At 39.5% G+C, this 22,337-nt stretch overlaps 1 protein-coding gene across 1 annotated transcript in view; it reads left to right on the top strand.

The window, feature by feature from the left end:
* Nucleotides 1–22,337, top strand: part of TRPM6 (transient receptor potential cation channel subfamily M member 6) — a 167,050-nt gene that overhangs the window by 123,718 nt on the left and 20,995 nt on the right. Inside the window, exons 26-31 of the mRNA XM_054509173.2 lie at nucleotides 6,329–7,470; nucleotides 7,660–7,772; nucleotides 12,981–13,104; nucleotides 16,449–16,540; nucleotides 17,985–18,043; nucleotides 19,630–19,655. Coding sequence (XP_054365148.1) covers nucleotides 6,329–7,470; nucleotides 7,660–7,772; nucleotides 12,981–13,104; nucleotides 16,449–16,540; nucleotides 17,985–18,043; nucleotides 19,630–19,655 — 1,556 coding nt within the window. The remainder of the gene's footprint in view (nucleotides 1–6,328; nucleotides 7,471–7,659; nucleotides 7,773–12,980; nucleotides 13,105–16,448; nucleotides 16,541–17,984; nucleotides 18,044–19,629; nucleotides 19,656–22,337) is intronic.

The following is a 22,337-nucleotide window of genomic DNA, read 5'->3' as shown; positions in this document are numbered from 1 at the left end:
AGGGATCAATACAGCAGGAGGATGAGTCCCAGGGACTAGCCAAACTAGCCATGGTAGGTTTGAAAGGAGGTATCTTAGTCCATTTGGACTGTTGTAACAAAGTGCCAGAGGCTGGGTGGCTTGTGAGTTGCTCACAGTTCTGGAGGCTGGGAAGTCCAAGAACAGCATGCCAGCATGGTTGGGTGACAGCCCCCTTCTGGGCTGCAGACCTCTCTTGTGTCTTTACATGGCGGAGGGGGTGAGGAAGCTCTGTGGGGTGTCTTTTATAAAGGCACCAGTCCCATTCATACCTACTAATACTATCACCTCTGGGGGTTAGAATTGCAACATAGGAATTTCAGGGAGATACCGACATTCAGACCATAGCAGAAGGGATGAGTAAAGACATGTTTAGAAAGGGCGATTCGTGAGGGGAGTTAGGGATGGACATGCAGCCAAGGGAGAGGGTGGAGTCCAGGATGACTGTCAGATCTGTAGCGGGGTAATTAGGTGAAAAGTGGCACCTCCATGATAGAAAACAATGTTCAAAAGATGCGGGGAAGGGGCAAGCAATGAGTTTCAGCTTTGTTGAGCTTGAGATCCCTGTGGCACAGTTAGCCAGAGATTCCTGGGAGGCTTTAGATGCGAGGCTCTGAAGTCCCGGGGCGAAGATTGACCTGGACAAGGAGATTCGGGAGTCGTCTGCCCCTTGTAAGAAAAGAAAGCCATGACAGAGGACGGGATTATGCCCAGGAAGCAAGAAGGGTGAGGAAACTTAGTAGGCTGAGGGTGGGACCCTGAGGGGAGCCAACCTCTGTGTAACAGAGCAAGAAAGAAGGGCTCACGGGGAAGATTAACCAGAATTGATCAGAGGAGGATAAGGGAAATAGGAAGGGCAGTGTTAAGAGTCAAATGGATCTGGTGTGGAAACTGAACTAGACATTTACGAACAAGTAATTCAATCATCGTAGTAATGGTGGTGGTGGCGTAGTGTGACGAACACCATCAGTCATCACATATTGTATTCCTCTTGAGTTTTTCCCTTGGGTAGAGGAAGGAGTAGAAGGTAGATGGGTATGTAGCTTCTGAACAATATCCTAGAGGCTTTCGTGGGCTCTAGAATCTGATTATGAAGACCTGATTTCACTCTTCAGAATATCATCTGCCCGTTCTCTCACCAGTCTTCCGTTTACACCATTGGCCTCGTTGAGGTCATCTCTGGGGAGCTCACAACGGAGGCATGGGAGAGGGGAAGAATACTTTCCTGAGGCAGCTGAGGGAGTTTGAAGAGGAAGGGAAAGATGAGGATATTTGCACGATCGCCTACCTGTAGAGAAGAGATCACCTACATCCTTACAGAATTAAGTGAATTGTGAATTGTGAGACTAGGCTGTTTTATGTCTTCCTTTCTCTGAAACACTGGCTACTTTTTGACCCTCTCTCTGTTCTGTGGAGTAAGATGTTAAGTGGATATTTCCCCATAATAAGCATGTTATATTTGGGAAGTGCTGCATTTTATTTTTTAAGCAATCTCTACACCCACCATGGGGCTCGGACATCCAACCCCGAGATCAAGAGTTGCACGCTCTATGAACTGAGCCCGCTGGGGGCCCCTGAAGAATGCTACATTTTAGAACAAGTCACATTGTGACTCAGAGTCCTTGTTGGAGCAGGTCCTGTCATTATTTTGCCGTGACACCTTACTGAGGAACATTTGTGAGCACCTCTCAGCTTGGGAAATGTTGGTATAATTCATTTAGCATTTCCCATGCCTCTAAGGCCCTGGTGAGAACTTTGCCTGATCCTTGATGAGTTGTTCAGAGGTGCCTGAGTGTGTGTGTGGGGGGTCAATGCCACTGAATGTGGAGTTAGGCTGTCTGGGTTCGAAGCCTCGCTCCATCCCCAACCCTGTGACCGGCCACGTGACCCACCCTCTTTTATGAAAGGGGTAATAGGAATGCCTACATTATGGGGTTGTTACGTGGATTAAATAAAAATAATAATGTACAGCTTTTGTAACAGAGTGAGCACTCAGTTAATATTATGATTATCATGATGATTATACATATACTTCTAATAATCTTACTTTTTTTTTTAAGATTTTTTTTATTTATTTGACAGAGAGAGACACAGAGAGGGAACACAAGCAGGGGAAGTGGAAGAGGGAGAAGCAGGCCTCCCACTGAGCAGGGAGCCCGATGCAGGGCTCGATCCCAGGACCCTGGGATCATGACCTGAGTTGAAGGCAGACACTTAACGACTGAGCCACCCAGGCGCCCCTCTTATAATCTTACTTTAAAACATCTCTCCAAAGACCCACAGAAAAACAATAACCATACTGGTCTTTCCTCTACCCTCAAATCGCACACAGGGGAAACTAAACTTACAAGAATTTTTTTTCTTTACATGTCAGAATGACTGAAAGTCTAGATTAAATTAATGTAGTTAGTGGTTGAGGAATATAATTAAAATATGTTTCATGGGACATAATGCTTTAGAAAAAAAAAATGCCCATGAAAGCAGGAAGACCCTATGTGAGGATGACCAGGTTATTTGTCTAACAGGTCTCTATTGTAGCCTGTTACCTGTTGCTGTGAATAGTTGCTGGTTTCTATTATATCCATTTGATGTGACTGCTGCTGATGGAGCTTAATGAGCCTCCATTACTGCCGTTCAGACTGTTGTGTTTTTTAATTAGATGAAACAGTACACTAAGTGAAGAGGCTCTAATTAAGCATATTTGGAAGGGAATATACATATATTTGGTGCTCTTTCCCTCATCATCTCTGCCAATTCTCGTTTTGCAGGTTCCAGAAGGTCAGGAAGCATTTATTAAACCTCTGCTTAGTTACAGAAGTGGGATTCTGTACCAGAAGTAAGAAGGAGAGGGTCCCACCCCCATATAACAAACACGGAAAACATCACCCCTTTTGTTCTTTAATTCCTGGCTGCCAAGCTCCCAAAAAGAAGGAGTGCAGGATTTCTCAATCCATGTGACTTGGGATACATTCTGGAGAGGGGATATCTCACACTCTTTTGGGAAGTGCTTGCTGTAGCTGAATGCTAAATCCTTCATGGTATAATCACTGTTTCTTCCAGGCCCCACATAAGATTGGGGACCATTTTTAATTTCTGCATATGGTCATGTCAGCCACGAAACTGTTGATGAGATCCCCTTCCTTGCTGTTTTTTTTCTTTCTTTCTTTCTTTTTCTTTCTTTACTTTACTTTACTTTATTTCTGCTTATCAAAGGTTTTTGTTATTGAGAATTTGGCCAGAATACTCACTTATCCAAATAAAAGAATAAAACAGGGAAAGAAAAGAATGAAAAAATGTTGTAAGCCAAAGTGCACTCTGAAAATTTTCTTTTTCCCATTTAGTCTTCCATATATTTTCAGTTAAAATTATACAAGTTTAGGGGTGCTTGGATGGCTCAGTCGGTGAAGCATCCGACTCTTGATTTTGGCTCAAGGAATGATGTCAGGGTTGTGAGATCAAGCCCCGTGTTGGGCTCTGCCTTCAGTGTAGTCTGTTTGGAATTCTCTCTCCCTCTGCCTCTCCCTTTACTCTCTCTCTCTCTCAAAATAAATAAAATCTTTTAAAAAAATTATACAAGTTTGTATGTTGTCCCTTATTCCCTTACACATCAAAAAAATTTTTTCAAATAATTAAACATTTATAAACATATTTTTAACGTTTGTTTCTCAACTAACAAAGTTTTTATACCAAATTTGAAAGTATATAGTACAAAACATAACAGACATCCACATCCCCATGCCTACCATCAGAAATAGCCAAAGAAAATTACTGTTCAATAATGTAAGTATGATTTTTAATGGCTGCATAATATTCTATCTCATAATGTAAAGAATATCTACTTTAGCATAGTGAAATCATAGTCTCTCTCTCTCTTTTTTTTTAAAGGTTTTATTTATCCATTCATGAGAGACAGAGAGAGAGAGATGCAGAGGTAGAGGGAGAAGCAGGCTCCCTGTGGAGCAGGGAGCCCGATGTGGGACTCGATCCCAGGACCCTGGGATCATGACCTAAGTTGAAGGCAGACGCTTAACCAACTGAGCCACCCAGGCATCCCATGAAATCATAGTCTCTTTATGTACATTGCTTAATTGAATGTCCCAGTGTTGCACCCTTGTCGCCATTGAGTTATTTTAATCATTTGCTAGGCTAAAAAAATGTTACAGTGTAGATGAACTCATTTTAATTTTCATTTCTCTGAATACCTAATGAGGTTGAATATTTTACCATATTTCCTTATCTTTTGTGTGTTTTTTTAAAAGATTTTATTTATTTGACAGAGAGAGACAGCAAGAGAGGGAACACAAGCAGGGGGAGTGGGAGAGGGAGAAGCAGGCTTCCTGCTGAGCAGGGAGCCTGATGCGGGGCTCCATCCCAGGACCCTGAGATCATGACCTGAGCTGAAGGCATTCGCTTAACCAACTGAGCCACCCAGATGCCCCTCTTTTGTGTTTTATCTTTTGTGAATTGTCTGTTCACATCCTTTGGAGTCTTTGTAATTTTTTTCTGTAACAATCTGTAAAAGCTTTTTTTTTTTTTTTTTTTTAAAGATTTTACTTATTTGAGACAGAGAGTGCATAAGTGCAGAGAAGGGGCAGAGGGAGAAGTAGACTCCCGCTGAGCAGGGAACCTGATGTGGGGCTCAATCCCAGGACCCTGAGATCATGACCCGAGCCAAAGGCAGCCGCTTAACCAACTGAGCCACCCAACAATTTGTAAAAGCTTTTGATTAAGGGATACAAACACCTCATCATATTTGTTAGAAAAATTTCTAACTTACTGTTTATTTTAAAATTTTTATATATTTTTATGTGTATGAGTTTGTTTTTAATATAACCAAATATGAGATGTTTTGTAATTTATTGTTTTGTTAAGCTTAGAAAGCTGTATTCGTTTCCTAGGGCTGCCATAATGAAGTACCAAATATTGGGTGTCTTAAAATAACAGAAATTTATTGGCTCACAGTTCTGGAGGTTACAAGTCCAAAATCAAGAACTTGGGAGGGCCGTGCTTCCTCTGATGGCTCTAGTGAAGAATCCTTCCTTGCCTCTTCTAGCGTCTGGCATTTACTGGCAATCCTTGGTATTCCTGGGTTTGTAGACACCATCACCGAAGTTGTAGGGTGGTCTTCTCCCTGTGTATATTCACATAATCTTCTCACTGTGTCCCAATTTCCCTTTTATAAGGACACCAGCCATAGTGGCTTAGGGTTTACCCTAATGACTTCATTTTAACTTGATTATCTCTGTAAAGACCGTGTTTCCAGATAAGGTCCTATTGTAGGAGTACTAGGGGGTTAGGACTTCAACATATCTCTTTGGGGAGGGGGAGCACAAAATGAAACCTATCTCCATATAGAGAAATTTATAGATATAAAGATAATATTAACCAACATTTCCTTCATTCTTTCTCTCTGTCTCTAAGTCAGTTATTACATTTAATTAGATTCTACCTGCAATTTAACTTTTGACTTTTTTTTTTTTAAGATTTTATTTATTTATTTGACAGAGAGAGAGACAGTGAGAACAGGAACACAAGCAGGGGGAACAGGAGAGGGAGAAGCAGGCTTCCTGCGGAGCAGGGAGCCCGATGCGGGGCTTGATCTCAGGACCCTGGGATCATGACCTGAGCGGAAGGCAGACGCTTAATGACTGAGCCACCCAGGCACCCCACTTTTGACTTTCATAGGTGAAAATATCTTGTGTTGCTTTTATGTAACTCAATGGCTGGACATCATCATGTTGGGTTAAAGTATTCAAAATATTTTTAAAAAATTTGCCTCAGGCTTTCTCAGAATGTAGGTCTCTTAAAATGGGTTTTGTGTGAAGCTTAGGAAGCCTATTTGATCTGTAGTTGGATTTTTTTTGAAGATCTATAAATTTTTTTTCTAATTACATATTTAATCATTAATTCTGTTCCTCTCATTCTGGCTTCTTCCTCAAGATGTCCTTTTTCTATCCAAAATAACATAGTGCTTGTCAGTAGGAGATTTTGGGGTGTTTGTCATGTAAATTGATGAATATGATAGATGGACACTGGAGGGTTAACTAGCAGGAAGCTGGAAATACGGTCCTGGAATGTTATAAATAAGGGCTAGAAAAGTAGATGTTTAGTGTTTCCTCATTGGAGTGATAGTAGGAATTATAGGATGGCGTGAAACCACCTGAGATGAGAAGACAGAGGACTTACCCAACTTGGGGAAGCAGCTGAGGCCGAGGAGCCGCCTAAGGATGGAACGAGGACAGGAAGAGAGCAAGGCAAGTTCCCACTGGCTTAACGTGTTTATTGATTTTCTCCCTCCCTTTACCATTAGGGTTACAGAGATGTACTTCCAAATGAAAGAAATGAATGAAAAAGTGTCTTTTATAAAGGACTCTTTACTGTCCTTGGACAGCCAAGTGGGACACCTGCAGGACCTCTCTGCCCTGACAGTGGATACCCTGAAATTCCTTTCTGCTGTTGACACCTTACAAGAGGATGAGGCTCTCCTGGCCAGCAGAAAGCATCCTACGTGCAGAAAACTTCCCCACAGCTGGAGCAATGTCATCTGTGCAGGGGTTCCAGGCAGCATGGAGATCTCTGGGGAGAAGAAATACCAGTATTACAGCATGCCTCCTTCTTTGCTGCGGAGCCTGGCCAGAGGCCAGCGTACCCCGAGAGGGCAGAGGGGGCCCCTTCTTGAGATTACAGACAGTCAGAGAGAAGCTTCAAATGTAAGAGATGAGCAGGAAAAGCAAGAAACAGAAACCACCATAGCTGCTTCTGGGGTGTTCCTTAACAGGCAAGCACAGCGAAAGTATGGCCAGTTTCTCCTCGTCCCTTCTTATCTAAAGCGAGCTCCTTTTTCTGCAGAAACTGACTTGCCTCTGTTCAGACCATCCGTGGAAGCAGGTACAGATGTGCTGGCAACTGAGCAGGTCACCCAGGGCGAGGTCCCTGTTCATCTGACTTGGCAGATCCCACCTGTCTCAGCTCAGGGCTCAGTGGCCAAACCCGAGGCACAGTACAAGTCAGTAGCTCAGATACCAGCCAGACAAGACAAGGGGGAGCAAGTTCTACCCACTTTGATTTGCACGTCTCCACCAATGAAAGTGACCTCCCTCCCTTCCCAAGGCGAGAGCATGGGAATTGAAGGTGGATATGTGAACTGGGCATTTTCAGAAGGTGATGAAACTGGTGTGTTTAGCATCAAGAAAAAATGGCAGACCTGCTTGGCCTCCACTTGTAACAGTGACTCTAAAGAGAGTGGCCAAAGCCAGAGGCAGATCCGAGCCAGATCCCTCTCTGATAACTCATCGAGGTTGGCGCATAGTAGTGACTGCTCAGAGGTGGGACCATGGCTGCAGCCAAACACATCCTTTTGGATCAATCCTTTCCGCAGAGATAGGCCCTTCACCCGGAGTCACAGTTTGAGATTCCACAAGGAGGAGAAACTGAAGATCTCTAAGATTAAAAGTAAGTGAACATTTTTTTTTAATTTAAAAAATAAGCTCTTAAATTACTAAATTCTATGCATTACTATTATTTTTAGAAAGTTGGCCACCTTTGACTATATTCTCATTCTCCCCATTCTCAGTCGTCTGTAAAACCAAATGGCTCCCAGCGCAATCTTAAATTTTTTCATGCAAACCCTTTCCCTTACAGACCTTTCAAGATCCTCAGAGATAGGGCAGTCAGCATGGATCAAAACAAAAATGCTAATCAAGGATAAGAGATCGTCAAAGAAAAAGAAGAAAACACAAGGACTGCAGGTGCCGGTAAGTGTCTTTTATGTCATTGGCAATTGAGGTAGGAGCCTCTCTTAGCTCAGTTTCTCCATAAAGTGCCAGGCACACTACAAAATGGCCCTGGACTGGAAGGAGTGAAGATATAAATTTAAGAGTCATCAGAGTGGATATGCCACAGCTCATTTATCAGCTCACATGTTGAAGGACACTTGTGTTATTTTCAGTTTGGGCTATTCTAAACAAAGCTGTTATGAACATTTGTGCACAAGTCTTTGTGTGGACATATGTTTCAATTTCTCTTTGGTAAATATTTAGGAGTAGCATGTCAGAGTTATATGGTAAGTATTTGTTTAATTTTAGAAGACACTTCCAAACTGCTTTTCAAAGTGGCTGTATCATTTTACATTCTAACCAGTTTACGAGGAGTAGTTTATGAGTGTTCCAGTGGTCTACATTCTCACCAATCCTTAGTATGCTCAGTCTTTTTAACTTTAGCCATAGTTGGGGGTATGTAGTGGGATCTCATGGTGATTTCATTTGCATTTCTGGAATGACTAGTGCTGCAAGCTATCATTTATGTGCTCTTTTTGTCATCCATATATCTTTTTTTGTGACCTGTCTGAATATTTTGTATATTTTAAAAATTGGGTTGTCTTAATAATAAGTTGTCAGAGTTTTTTCTAGATATAAGCCCATTGTTGGATATATGTTTTATAAATATTTTCTCTTGGTGGCTTGCCTTTTACTTTTTTTAAAGATTTAATTTATTTATTTGAGACAGAGAGAATGAGAGAGACAGAGAGCACATGAGAGGGGATAGGGTCAGAGGACGAAGCAGACTCCCTGCCGAGCAGGGAGCCCGATGCAGGACTCGATCCAGGGACTCCAGGATCATGACCTGAGCCGAAGGCAGTCGCCCAACCAACTGAGCCACCCAGGCGCCCTTGCCTTTTACTTTTCTTAAATGTCCTTTGAAGTGCATACATTTTTTATTTTTATGAAATCTGCTGCTTGTTTTTTTTTTTTAATAGTCTGTGCTTTTGTATCCTATTTAAGAAAATTTGAATTAAGAAAACCCAAGATCATTGAGATTTTCTTTTCATGTTTTCTTCTAGACGTTTCATAGATTTTGCTCTTATATTTAGGTCTAGCACCCATTTTGAGTTAACTTCTGTAAATGGTGGTAGGTAAGGATTGAGGTCCCCCTCCTCTTTCCTTTTCTCCTCTTCCCCTTTATTTCTTTGTTCCTTCCTCCTTCCCCCCCTTCCCCCGTTCCTTCCTTGAATACAAATATCAGTTTTTTTCCTACCATTTTCTGGCAAAAAGATTGTCTTTTTCCTATTGAGTTGCCTTGACACCTTTGTCAAAAATTGACCATATATATCCATAATATGTATGGATCTATTTCTGGATCTATTCTGTTCCATTTATCTGTATGTCTGTCTTTATGATAATACCATACTATCTTGAATACTGTATTTTATATTAAATATTGAAATCATGTAGTGTAGGTCTGTCACAGTTTTCTTCCTTTTCAAAGTGGTGTGGTTTTGTTTTGTTTTGTTTTGTTTTTTGGCTATTCTAGTTTCTTTGCATTTCCACATGTATTTGAATCAGCTTGACAGTTTTTACAGAGAAGCCTGCTGGGGTGAGTGGAATTGCTGTGAATCAACTTGGGGAGAATTGGCATCTTAACAATAATAAGTTTTTTGATCCATGAGCATGATATGTCTATTTATTTAGATGCTCCTCAGTTTCTCTCAGCAGTGTTTTGTAGTTTGCAGTGTACAGTTCTTTTTTTAAAAAAAGATTTTTTATTCATTGGAGACGAGAGAGAGCATGAGCAGGGGAGACAGGCAGAGGGAGAGGGAGAAGCTGACTCCTTGTTGAGTTGGGAGCCCAATGTGGGGTTCAATCCCAGAACCTTGGGATCATGACCTGAGTTGAAGATGGATGCTTAACCATCTGAGCCACCCAGATGCCAAAAGTGTTCTGTTCTCGCACGTGTTTTTAAAAATGTCTCTCTAAGTATTTGATATTTTTATTTTATTATAAATGCAATTATAAAAAATTAATTTCTGATTATTTGTTGGTAGTATATAGAAATACATATATCTTTAAGATTATTTGAGAGAGAGGGAGAGAGAATGTGAGCAGGGGGTGGTGGGGGGGGAGAGAATCTTCGAGCAGACCCCCTGCTGAGCACAGAGCCCAACACAGGGCTTGATCCATGACCCTGAGATCATGACCTGAGCTGAAACCAAGAGTCGGATGCTAAACCAACTGAGCCACCCAGATGCCCCTAGAAATATATTTTTAAAATATTGATTTTATACACTGCAACCTTACTAAACTTGCTAATTTGTTTGAGTAGGTTTTGTTGCTTCTGTAGTATTTTCTATATAAATGTTCATGTTATCTACAAATGAAGATAGTTTTACTTTTCAAATTTACTTTTTACCTTTCAAATCCAGATGTGTTTTATTTATTTTTTTTGCCTTATTACACTGGCTAGAATCTCTAGTATATTGAATAAAAGTGGCAAAAGCAGATATCCTTTCCTTTTCTCTGGTCTTAGGGGGGAAGCATTTAGGCTTTTACCAGTAAGTATGTTAGCTGTAGGTTTTTATGTAGATGCCTTTTATCAAGTTACAGAACTTCCTTTCTATACCTAGTTTCTGAGAATTTTTGTCTTTGATAGAGGTGAGCATTTGTCAAATGCTTTTTCTGCACCTCCTGATACAATCAGGTGGTTTTTCCTTTTTATTATGTTACTATGATTAATTATATTAATTTTATAATGTAGAAGTACTATTTAGAATATTAAGTCAACCTGGTTAGGATGAGCCCTGCTTGACAGTGATGTATTATCTTTTTTGTATGCTATATTTATTTTGCTAAAATCTTCATAAGATTTTTTACATATGTATTCTTGAGGAATATTTGTCTATAGATCTCTTTTCTGGTAATGTCTTTGTCTGGTTTTGGTACCAGGGTGATGCTGGGCTTATTGACTGAGTTGGGAATTATTCCCTCTTCAGTTTTCTAGGTGAGCTTGTATAGAATTGATACCATTACAACTTTTATTATTTGGTAGAATTAACCAATAAAACCATCTTTGTGGGAAAGTTTTTAGCTACAAATTCAATTTCTGTAATAGATATAGGACTATTCAGATTATCTGACTCATCTTCAGTGAGCTTTGTTTGTTGTGTCTTTCAAAGATTTTGTCTATTTCATTTAAGTTGTTGAATTTATTGGCATATAGTATTTATAATATCCTTTTCTTATCCCTTTATGGTCTATGGGGTCTGTAGTGACATCACTTCTCTCATTCCTAATATCTTAATATTTGTGTTTCTCTCTTTGTTTCATGATTAGTCTGGCTACTGGCTTATCTGCTTTATTGATCTTTGAAAGAACCAGTTCTTGGTTTCATTGATTTATCTCTGAATACTGTTTTATTGATTTCTGCTCTTTATTATTTCTTTTGTTTACTTTGGTTTTAATTTGCTCTATGTTTTTCTCGTTTGTTGAGACTTTCTTCTTCTTCTTTTTTTAAATATTTATTTATTTATTTGACAGAGAAAGAGACAGCGAGAGCAGGAACACAAGCAGGGGCAGTGGGAGAGGGAGAAGCAGGCTTCCCGCCGAGCAGGGAGCCTGATGCGGGACTCGATCCCAGGACCCTGGGATCATGACCTGAGCCTAAGGCAGACGCTTAACGACTGAGCCACCCAGGCGCCCGAGACTGTCTTCTTTTTTAATACAGGCATTTAGTACTATAAAATTCCCTCTAATCATTGTTGGCTATCTCCCACAAATTCCAATATGTTATGTTTGCATTTTCATTTAGTGAATCTTTTTATTTATTATTAGGAAGCCTTAGATCTGAGTTAGTAATTCCATAGGACTTCACCTTTCCCGATCTTAATGCCCTGCTTCATTTCTCCATATAATAATCTGGATGCATTTTTTAAAAGCACCTCAGTTCTTTTTAGAATGAGAAGCAGAGGTTATGTGCTATGGTGAGCGCTGTGAATTGTGTAAGACTGTTGAATCACAGACCTGTACCTCTGAAACAAATAATACATTATATGTTAAAAAAAAGAAGATAGTAGGAAGGGTAAAATGAAGGCGGGGGGGGGAAATCTGAGGGGGAGATGAACCATGAGAGCCTATGGACTCTGAGAAACAAACTGAGGGTTCTAGAGGGGAGGGGGGTGGGGGGATGGGTTAGCCTGGTGATGGGTATTAAGGAGGGCACATATTGAATGGAGCACTGGGTGGTATACGCAAACAATGAATCATGGAACACTATATAAAAAACTAATGATGTAATGTATGGTGATTAACATAACAATAAAATTTTAAAAAAAAGAATGAGAAGCAGAAGCAAAGAGATAAGTATTAAGACAATTATGTAAAATTACCTTTTTGGGGGAGAGATTTAGCCTGTAAAGAAGACTCTTTTACAGGGAAAATGCTATGAGTTGCTGGGATCTTATGAAATATGATTTCAGTAGATTTGTTTTTTGCAGTGGTTCAAGTGGCCAGAATTTAACTAGAAATTGAAACTGGGCTTAGGTACTAATAACTTGCATTGGTTTATTGCTTGCATTTTTTCAATTTATCTCATTTCTTCTCTGTCCCTGGTTAGTACATATGGAAGCCATTATTGTTGGCTACTTGTTATTTTAATGACAAAGGGAATGGGGCTCACAGGCATTAAGTGATTTACCCAAGTTCACGTAACTTCTGAGTGATAGATCTAGAATTCCAACACAAGTTCTTTTTGGATCCAAGCCTTGTGTTTTTTTGCTCTATTTGCCACTGGTTGTCAAATTGTGATCTTCTATCAGCAGTGTCATTACCTGGAACCTTACTAGACATTAAAATTCTTTCTCCCTCTAGACCTACTGAATGGGGAGTCTTGGAAGTGGGACCCTGTAATCTGTGGTTTGGCATAGCCTTGAGTGATTCTGCTGCACACTCAAGCTTGATGGCTGCTGCCCCCCAGCCTGGTTCTCAGTCATGACCGCAAATAATAATTACATGGGTGCTTATGTCTTGCCAGCTTGACTAATGGGAGTTTTCAGAGATTTCCAGGTGATTCTAATGTGCAGCCAATGTTAACAACCACTGCTACTCACTATAGTACCTCTGGGAGTCACATTAATGACTCAGAATGTTTTCAGATTAATGTCACCGTGTTCCAACAAGTGTCTTTCTCTCCAGGTCATAAAGGTCGACACCTGCTCTCAAAATGACCAGCTGGATTCAGAGCCAGGAGAAAATAACATCTCAGAAGAAGAGGCCTGCAGCAAGAACTGGCTCACAGTGTCCAAATTTAGTCAGATGAGTATGTAACAGTCTAGACTCTTGGATCTCAAAAACTCTGGGGAAGTTTCCTCACTGTGTTCCCAGAACACCGGTGGTCCCTGCTGTTCTTTCAAGTGGAGATGAAAGAATGAGAGGGTGGCACATCCATTTAGAAAAAATAACTCCTTTTGATTTTTAATTTTTATGAAAAGGACAAAATTTCCATTCGTTTAATGGAATAGTTGTTGGGATCCAGAAAAGAAAAACAAGGTTCAGTTAGTCTCCTATCCAGAGCTGTTAAACCTGGCTCAGGGAGTATTCATTTAGTCTGATGTATGGAGTGCGGTTGTCTAATGTTATAAATTCTTAAGGTTCATGAGACATTGATATGGACCCTTACACAGAACTCAGTGGGATGAGTAGTGGTTGGTTATTTATTGCTACTGACATATAGTATTTATTCCATGGGCAAGTATCCCTTAATGGTGTTTTGTAAAGGAGAAAAGATGGATCAACTAGCTACAAATGAAAACTATGAGGTAGGCAGAAAACGTGAAATAAGCCTGGACAAGTAAGATAAGGCCAGATTATGAACAGAATTGGGAGCAGTGATCAGAACTTTGAACTTCTTGTGTTACACAATAAGAGACCTTTACCAGTTCTTTTTTTTTTTTTTTTAATTTTATTTGCTTTCACACATCTGAGGTTTATTCTCACTTAGGCAAAGCCCTATGCAAATGTTTGACAGGCAGCCTCCCATCCAGGGATGCAGGGACCCATGTTCCACCCATGTTGTAGCTCTATCATGTTCAACATGAGTCTCCCAAGATCTCTGCAGGACACCTCCATGGCTGCCATGGCAAGACGGAATGCAGTTGATATCCATCTTTTGTTTACCCATTCATTCATCAGTGGACACTTGGCTATTCCCACCTCTTGGCTACTGTGAATAATGCTGCTATGAACGTGGGTGTGCACATATCTTCTTTGATGTGCCCTTTTTCTACCTTTAGTTATGGAGTTTGCTCTGCCAGTCTTCAGGTCAATTTTTGGAGTATTTAGGATGATTTGATAGTTATCTAATTGTATTTGTGGGAAGAGGCGAGCCTTGGGTCCTCCTACTCTGTTGCCATCTTCCTCACACTTCCTTTTTAAACAGAAGGAACTATGTGATCAGGACTCATAAATATTTAAAATTATTTGAAATACTAAACTTAAGGTACAAATAGACACTGTATTGAAATCTATGTTATTATACTTCTTTAAAACCTTGCTTTGTCTTTGGGTTGGTGGTTTTCAACCAAGGGCCAATTTTGTACACCTCCCACCTCTCTTCCCTGGGACATTTGATAATGTCTGAAGACATTTTTGGTTATGACAACTAAGGGAAGTACAGGTATTCTTGACTTCAAGTGGGTAGAGGCCAAAGATACTGCTAAACATCCTCCTACAATGGATGGGCTAATCTCTTTCCTTCCAACAAGGAATTGTCCAGCCCAAAATGTCAGTGCCAAGGTTGAGAAACCCTGATTTATATTTTAAAATACTCAATTGTCTGTTAAATCACTGAGAATCAAGTGGACTCTAAGTTGAAAGAGACATTAGAAATTAAATTATTCAGAACGCTCTTAATCTATAGATATGACTCGAGAGCTTAATTGTCTTGCCTTAAATCACACAGGTTATAAGAGCCTACGATATTGGATAAATCAAATCCCATACCCAAAGATATGATTCTAGGTCCAGTTACAAATGTATTATTTTATCTATAAATGTTTATTTATATTATATTTCATATTTTTATAAATCTGATATTTAAGTTGTATGCTTTTCTTAAATTATTCAAGTTCTTTTCTTATTGATATACTTGACATATAACATTGTATTAGTTTTATGTGTACAACATGATTTGGTGTATATATATGTGTGTGTGTATATATATATATATATAGTGAAATGATTACTACAAGTTAACAGTCATCACTTCACATACTTACAATTTTTTTTTCTTGTAGTGAGAATTTTATAAGCTCTATTCTCTCAGCAACTTTCAAATATACAATACAGTATTGTTAACTACAGTCACCATGCAGTACATTACCTCCCTGGGACTTAGTTATCTTACAGTTTGAAGTCTGTACCTGAGACCACCTTCACCCATTTCACTCACCCCCCGCCCCACTCCCAAGTTATTTAAGTTCTTTCCAATGACTTTCAAATAGAAAAAGATGCAGGTGGCAGGAGAATTCTGGGAAAGAATCTCAAGTCTGATGAAAGGGAGAGAAGATGTAGGGAAATAGTCTTACTCCACGTGCCTAGTTAATCTGAGGAGACAAGGAGGCCCACTATCTACCTGGAACTGCATCCTGAATTAAGACTCTTTTTTTTTTTTTTTTAAATACATCTGAGTTAAGCATTAATTGAAAAAGAATTTAAAAATAAAAGTTTGAATGTTGGGTGATACCCTGTCAGGTAGCTCTCTCTGAATACAAAAAGAGAAGTTCTGAGGAATTTATGAAAAGGAAAGGTATATTTTTAACTTTTCCTCTAGGTATTTTATTTTAATTTTAATTCTGCGCTCTCATTGAAACCATATTGATCATAATTTTATGATATTACAAAAATATCATATGACATTTTGTGACTTTTTTCCAATAGATTTCTTGTACTGTGTGTGTGTGTGTGTGTGTGTTTGACACAAAATCATTAGAGAAAAAAATTACTGTTATCTCCTATGTCCTACATTTAGCCAGGGACTCTTAATAAGCCTTATTCTCAGAATTAATCCAATCCAATAATTAAATTATTATTGGGCACCTACTATATGCCAGTGACTTTGCAGGTACCAGTATAAAAAATTGTGACAATAATGATCCTTGCCATCCTTTTTAAGAAAGAGCTGAAAATGGAATTTGTCATCTGGTATTCTTTTCTGTCTTTTGTTTTTGTTTTGTTTTATTTTTTCAAGTAGCCTACTATGATGCTTGATGCAGTTGTTAAGGAAGGATGCCTAACAATTTGGAATGAAAATTTCATGTGTTTTACATAAACCATGGACAAAAAGAATCACTAAAGGTGTTCTTCTGTAGGGAAGACTCAAGTTATGGACCATTTAATGCTTGACTTTGATTAGCGAGCATAAATTATTATAAATGTGAAGGAAACTACTGATGAATAGAAATACTGTAGAATATATAGCTTTCAACCACTTGAGGAAAAAAAGGATAAAGAATCTTGGTAATACTTGCTAAAAAGAGAAAAAGAAACTATATTCAAATTTAGATGAATGCACTATGTTCAGATCTTCCTATTTAGGAATGTGATTTGAATGTAACACATTTTCAAGTGTTCTCTAATTTCTTTTTTTCTCTTTCTTTTAACAAGGTCTGGAACCCTCTATATATCAGAAAATGAAAACCAAAGAAATGGAACAGCATGCTATCCAAGTCAGTGATTATCTAAAGCAGTCTCAGGAGGTAAAGACATCTTACTTGATATTAAAAAAAATTTATGCACACACCTCTCTAACTTCTTGACTGTGTCTGTTTTACCTTTATGTCCCTCAATTGGCTTCTCCTTTTTACTGGTATTACATTTAAATCATTGCTTTGAATACATGCTCAGTTTTTTTCACTCCCCTCGAGCCCCACCCCCCACCCTTTATTCTTTCCTTGTTGTTTTTCTCCATGCAATTTATTGGTCCACCCACTAATTTATCGTGGGTGTTTTTAGCCTGAAAGATTGATAGTTCAGGAACTTTTGAAACCGTTTTGAAATTTATGAATGTTGCCAGGTGGAAGAAAAATAGGTATTTGCATTACACTTTTAAGAGGTGGAGCTAGGGTCAACATATAGAAACTACTGGGAGGCAGATTCAGCCCAATTTGAGGAGGAATTTTTAGCAATTGGGGCTTTCTAAGGACGGAATGGTTTATTTCTGGAAGTAGTAAGTTCCTCACTTAGTGTGGTTAGTCAAACAGGCCGAGCCAACCTCTTTGCAGATGTGTTGGAGGGGATTTGGGCCCTGCAGGATGAAGGAGCCTCCAACACCGAGGTTCTCTGATTTTACGGTCTTTGTTTCTTATGTGCCCGTTTTACTGCCATCTACCATGTGGGGAGCATGATCTAGTTAGACTAACCCAAGAAATCTGATTTTGGTCTTGGTTTGAACATTATTTCTATGAACTCGGGAACTGTATCCACATTACCTGTATGAATGTACGTTAATAACCTCATGAATGGAATCTGTGGAAGGTTTAGAAATTAAACCGTCTGACTGCTTGGAGGTGAGTAGTGGCAAGAACCTGTCTGCTATGTCCCAGGTTTCAGGGCTGTGCATAGTAATTAACCTCTGAGCTTCATTAGCCGTGTCTCTAAAATGGGGTTAATGCCATCCTTATGAGATTATTGGTAGTGGATAACAAAAATAAGACCAATGGAAGTGCCTAGAGTGATGCCCGGAATGTAGTAGGTTTCAGGAAGTAATAGTTGAATCTAAATAGGAAATAGAATGATAAATTCAAAGTAATGTTGTTCTAAATTATCATCTACTGAAACAACAGTGTCCTGATAGAGGATACAGAGATGTAATGATTAATATTTCTTGTCAACTTAGACCTTCAATCCTTCTTTCCTATCATTAACTGTTCACTCTCATTTCTGCAAAAGCCATTGTTGTATATTATGTTTTCTCTATGATGTCCCCATACAAGTAATTTCATTCTGTTAAAGTCAGTCAACACATTGAATTGTTCAGATATTGTGCTAACATTATGCATCTTTCTAACTTGAGTTTAGTGCATCCAGTAAAAGAGAAATATTGAATTGGGCGGGGGAGGGTGTGTTTTGCAAATGTATTACTGGAAGCTTGGGGTGGGAGAATGTTGGGGGAACATGTAATGACCTTTCCTTTCTGCTCAGGATCTGAGCAGAAACTCTTTGTGGAACTCCAGGAGCACCAACTTCAATAGGAACTCCCTGTGAGTATTTCTAAATGTCTGTTTTTAAGCATTTTTGGCTTCTGTTTTTTGGTTTTTTTTACCTTATTTATTTTTGTTTTTGATTTTTAAACTGATTTGTAACAAAGGTTTAATTGGGTCAGAAAAAGAGGTGAAAAAGAAGTGTTTCCAATGACAATATTTTCCTTTTGTCAGCAAGAAGGAAAATCATTTATTCTCCAAGTTTTCCCATTTCTGGCAATAAGATCCCACCTCAGTGCCTTTTAAGAATATAATGAAACACGTACTACCACAGCAGATTAAGCATTTGTCTTTTCAATGTCAAAAAAGCACACACGGAATAATGAGTATCCTATCTTTTCTGACAGATAAGATTGTGAAATTTGCATTCAAGACTAGGAATAAACCTGTCTGGCCTAAAGAAAAAGACTGAAGATCTGATAGTTTTCTCTTTAGATTTTTTTTTTTTTTCAAATTTTTAATTTTAGTTTATGAGGTTGATCTTTTTTATTTTTGGTTTCTCATGAGCATCCTAAGTGTCTATCAAAGCAGTAACCCTTTGAGGATTGAGACAAAGCAAAGGGAAGACGGGGATCAAAAGAGAGGAGCTAGAGAACTCACATGGTTGTAGGCTTGAGTATTTTCCTGGAATTTTATTTATTCAGAGAAATGAAGTTTGAAAACCAACCAAAGCAAAATGATTCTATTTGGTTTGTAGTGTTTTCTGGACTTTTCTGGTTACATCATTCAATGATCCATGTGGCTAGGGGAGCAGAATTCAAAACCATCTACTGTATGAAGGGCCAGTTGATACCAAGCAGGTGGAATGTGACTTGAAGTTTGCAGCCAGCTCAATTTGAGATGGCCTTTCTTTCTGGTGCTCCCATCGAGGTCTCTGTGTGCAAGCCTGCCTCTAGACTTCAAGTGCACATGACTGTCTCCTCCCAGAGGTTCAGTAGTTTGTGCTCATGCAGAGTAGTGGGTTATTGCAGCATGAAATTAAACAATAATTGTAATTGTACTCTCTTCCCTAAGGACCTTCAATACTGGAGATACTCTTTGAACGAATTTATTCAGACTTGCCCATGGCCACGTGTGCACTTGAGCAGGGCAAGTAACAATTTACAGAGAGCTAATTTCAGCCCCTGAACATTTAGGGGCCACGTGGGCTATTGAAACTGATTTGTAGGCTTGTCCAGAGACATTCACAGACTCATTTGTAGGCATCTGCTCTGCATAGTTCAGGAACCCTTTAGTTTAATTGATCCAGAACAACACAAACACAGTTAAATCTTACATATGTCGTTTGATCATATAGCTAATTAAAAACCAAAACCAACGACTGCTTTTTGGTTAGCCTAGGGCATGCACAGTAAGTGAATTATATGCATATATGGTGCTCATTTTTCTATGAAAAATAATTGTAGGGTTGCAAACCATTTCTCTGTTGATAGAAATAGGGGTCAAATGGCATTTTGCTTTCAAAGAAAATCTACATACACACATACATGCATCTAGACATATAGACTCTGTATTGTTACTATTGTACTTCTTTGGTCATTGAAAAATTTAAAGCATTATCTAAACAACTTTAATTTTTCAAACAGGTTGAGAAGTTCAAGTAGAGTTGACAGTAAGTTCTTATATGTTATTTTTTTATCTTATTAATGGAGAGGTTCCCTCTCCTGCTGAGATTTTTGTAGTCCTTGAAATTCTGTATGTGATTTTTGTCTACTGTACGAAGTAGAAAGTTCAATAGTAAAGTAGAAAGTTGATTGTCTTTCTCCACATAAATCAGGATTGATGTCTGGTTTACAATTTTTTTTGAATTGCCTATTTCTGACGGTGATTTTCCAGTTTTCTCTGTGAGTGAGGCTGTTGCCACTGAGCTCATTTCGACTGTTCAGCAATTCTGTCAGTCTTTTACATACCGCTCACAAGGAGCCCTTCATCTTATATGTGGATACCTTTTCCTGTATGGCTTCCGTAGGACTTTGCCCCAAGTGGCTGAGTAGGGCTGGGTCATGTGAGACGCTCCCTGGCAAAGCCACTGTCGAGGCTGTTCTCAAACTTTACCACAGCCTATGGGCTCCTTTTCATGTTCTTGACCTCTTGATGCCATTGGGCCCCTTCTCTTCCACAGCCTTGTGTATCCCACTCTCTCTGGTTCCCAGTCATCAACTTTGCCCATCTTAGCTATCAACTTTGCCTCCGTACCACCCCCAGCCCCATCCTTAGGAGCTGTCTGTGTTGCTCTATCCCATGGCTTCTGCCTTAGAGCCTCTGATATTTATTTTCCGATGTAAAAAGTTTTGCCCTTGATTTTATGTGAGCCTTCTGGTTGGTTTCTCTCCCTTTGCACTTCCCCGTGTTCCCACTGGAGTTACCTTTCTGAACAATAAATTGTCACTTACGTCTAAGCTTCCAGTGGCTTCCCATTACCTACAGGATAGGCTGCAAATCCCTTAATCTTTCTCAGGTGTTGATGAGGGCCCTCATCCAGATATACAGGCTCATGTTCATTCTTTCACTCAACATTTCTGCCCTGCAGAATATGACCACCTACTTGTTCATCCCTTCACTTGGGTGTCTTCAAGCCATCTCCAACAAAATGTGCCACCTCCTGCCTCCCCCACCTTAGGAAATGGCAACGCCGTCCTTCCAGTTGCTGAGGCCAAAGTCTTGCCATCATACTTGGCTCCCGTTTTCTCACATCTGCACTTCCAAACCATCAGTAAATGCTTCAAAATATATCAAGAACCTGATTACTTTCCTACTTTCCCATACCACTCTTCATCTCCTCCCTGGATTACAGGATGACCTCCAAACTATTGCTCTCTGAAAGTCTATTTCCAGAACGCAGCTAGAATAACAGCGTGAAACCAAAAGTCAAATCGAGTCACTCTTCTGCTCAAATGGCATCTCATCTCACTCTCTAAAAGCAAAGTCCAAATTGGTCTACAAAGCCCTGTTGCTCTGCTGTCCTTCCTCCAACTCTCCAACCCCATTTCCTCTCAGCACAGTCCACTCTGGCCACACTCTCCATGGTCCTGCCTCAGGGCGTTTGCACCTGCTGTCACCTCTGCCTGGAATTTTCCCTCATTTTTCCATATGACTTACCTATCACTCCCTTCAGGTCTGTGCTCAAATTTTACCTTCCACAGAGGCCTTGGCTTGCCATCCTTAAAATAATAAGCTCCCTGTCTCCCACACTTTCTAGCCCCCTAATTTGATATATATAATACTGTATCCACTATATATTTACTTGTTTATTTAATTTCTTTCCTCTCACTGGAAAGTAGCCAGAGACTTTATCTGTTTTTTACACTGGTCTTTCTCTTAAGCAGCTAGTAAGTGTTGAGTAAGTGTGTGTTGAATGAATGTGAACAAATTCTCACAGCTCCTTAAATGAGCCAGGATTGAAACTCAGCATTATCAGATTCAGATGCCCATGCTCTTTAAGAATATCACGTTGCTTTGGAGTTACAGGTCTGTCACCCAGCCACCAAAAAAAAAAGAAAAAACAACAACAACAAAAAAAGAATATCACGTTGCTTGTCTATGAAGGTTCCATAACCCTCTGTGTACACCTCTATTATAAATACTTAGCCAACTGTGTTGTGACTATAGTCTACATGTCTTTAGCTCCCAGTATTTCACATTTCCTTTTTTCTAGGGCGGGAGCCACAACTTACATCTGTTTTGGCTAGCATGACCTATAGCGGGAGCTGAATACGTTTTTATTTTTATTATTGAATGAACTCAAAAGAAAGGGTCTTTTCTGCTGATCTTACTTTTTACTAAGCACCCCCAAAGGAAGGGATTTTTGTTCCTTTCCTTATCCAGCAACAAGAACCCAGAGAGGTCTTTGAAACTGGGCTCTAATTATGCTGCTTACTCTACTAGGTATAAAGCAGTTACCACCATGAGACTAAAGCTCTCCACTTTAATTTTAATTTTATGAAATGGCAAAACTGTTGCAAAGGATTTCTCTGGAGACTTGTAATTTAGGACTTGAGCAGATAGAGGAGAACCAGTTAAACCTGCAGGAGGTGAGCCCAACAAACAAGCCCCTTGGTGTCCTATTCTCCACCCACTCCTTTGTTTCTGGTATATGCCTCTTAATTTGTTTTCATCACTTTGTTGTCATTTTAGGTCAGTGAAGTAGACTGCTAATAACTTGGTATTAATAATGTCTTCATATGGGTACTGCATCTTGGTGGGAGCTCAGAGAATTGTGCTTTGGGGATGTCATGAAGTGTGATGGGCAGCCCAGTGCCTTCTGCAACCCAGAGGTGTAATTGGTTCAGAGGAA

This window comes from Mirounga angustirostris, unplaced genomic scaffold, assembly GCF_029215605.1.
Source record: "Mirounga angustirostris isolate CCGP_5_RB_7025 unplaced genomic scaffold, mMirAng1.0.hap1 SCAF_15, whole genome shotgun sequence".
In the NCBI taxonomy this organism is placed as follows: Eukaryota; Metazoa; Chordata; class Mammalia; order Carnivora; family Phocidae; genus Mirounga; species Mirounga angustirostris.
The sequence above is the reverse complement of the archived record's forward strand: the minus strand, read 5'-3'. Positions and strand labels throughout refer to the sequence as shown.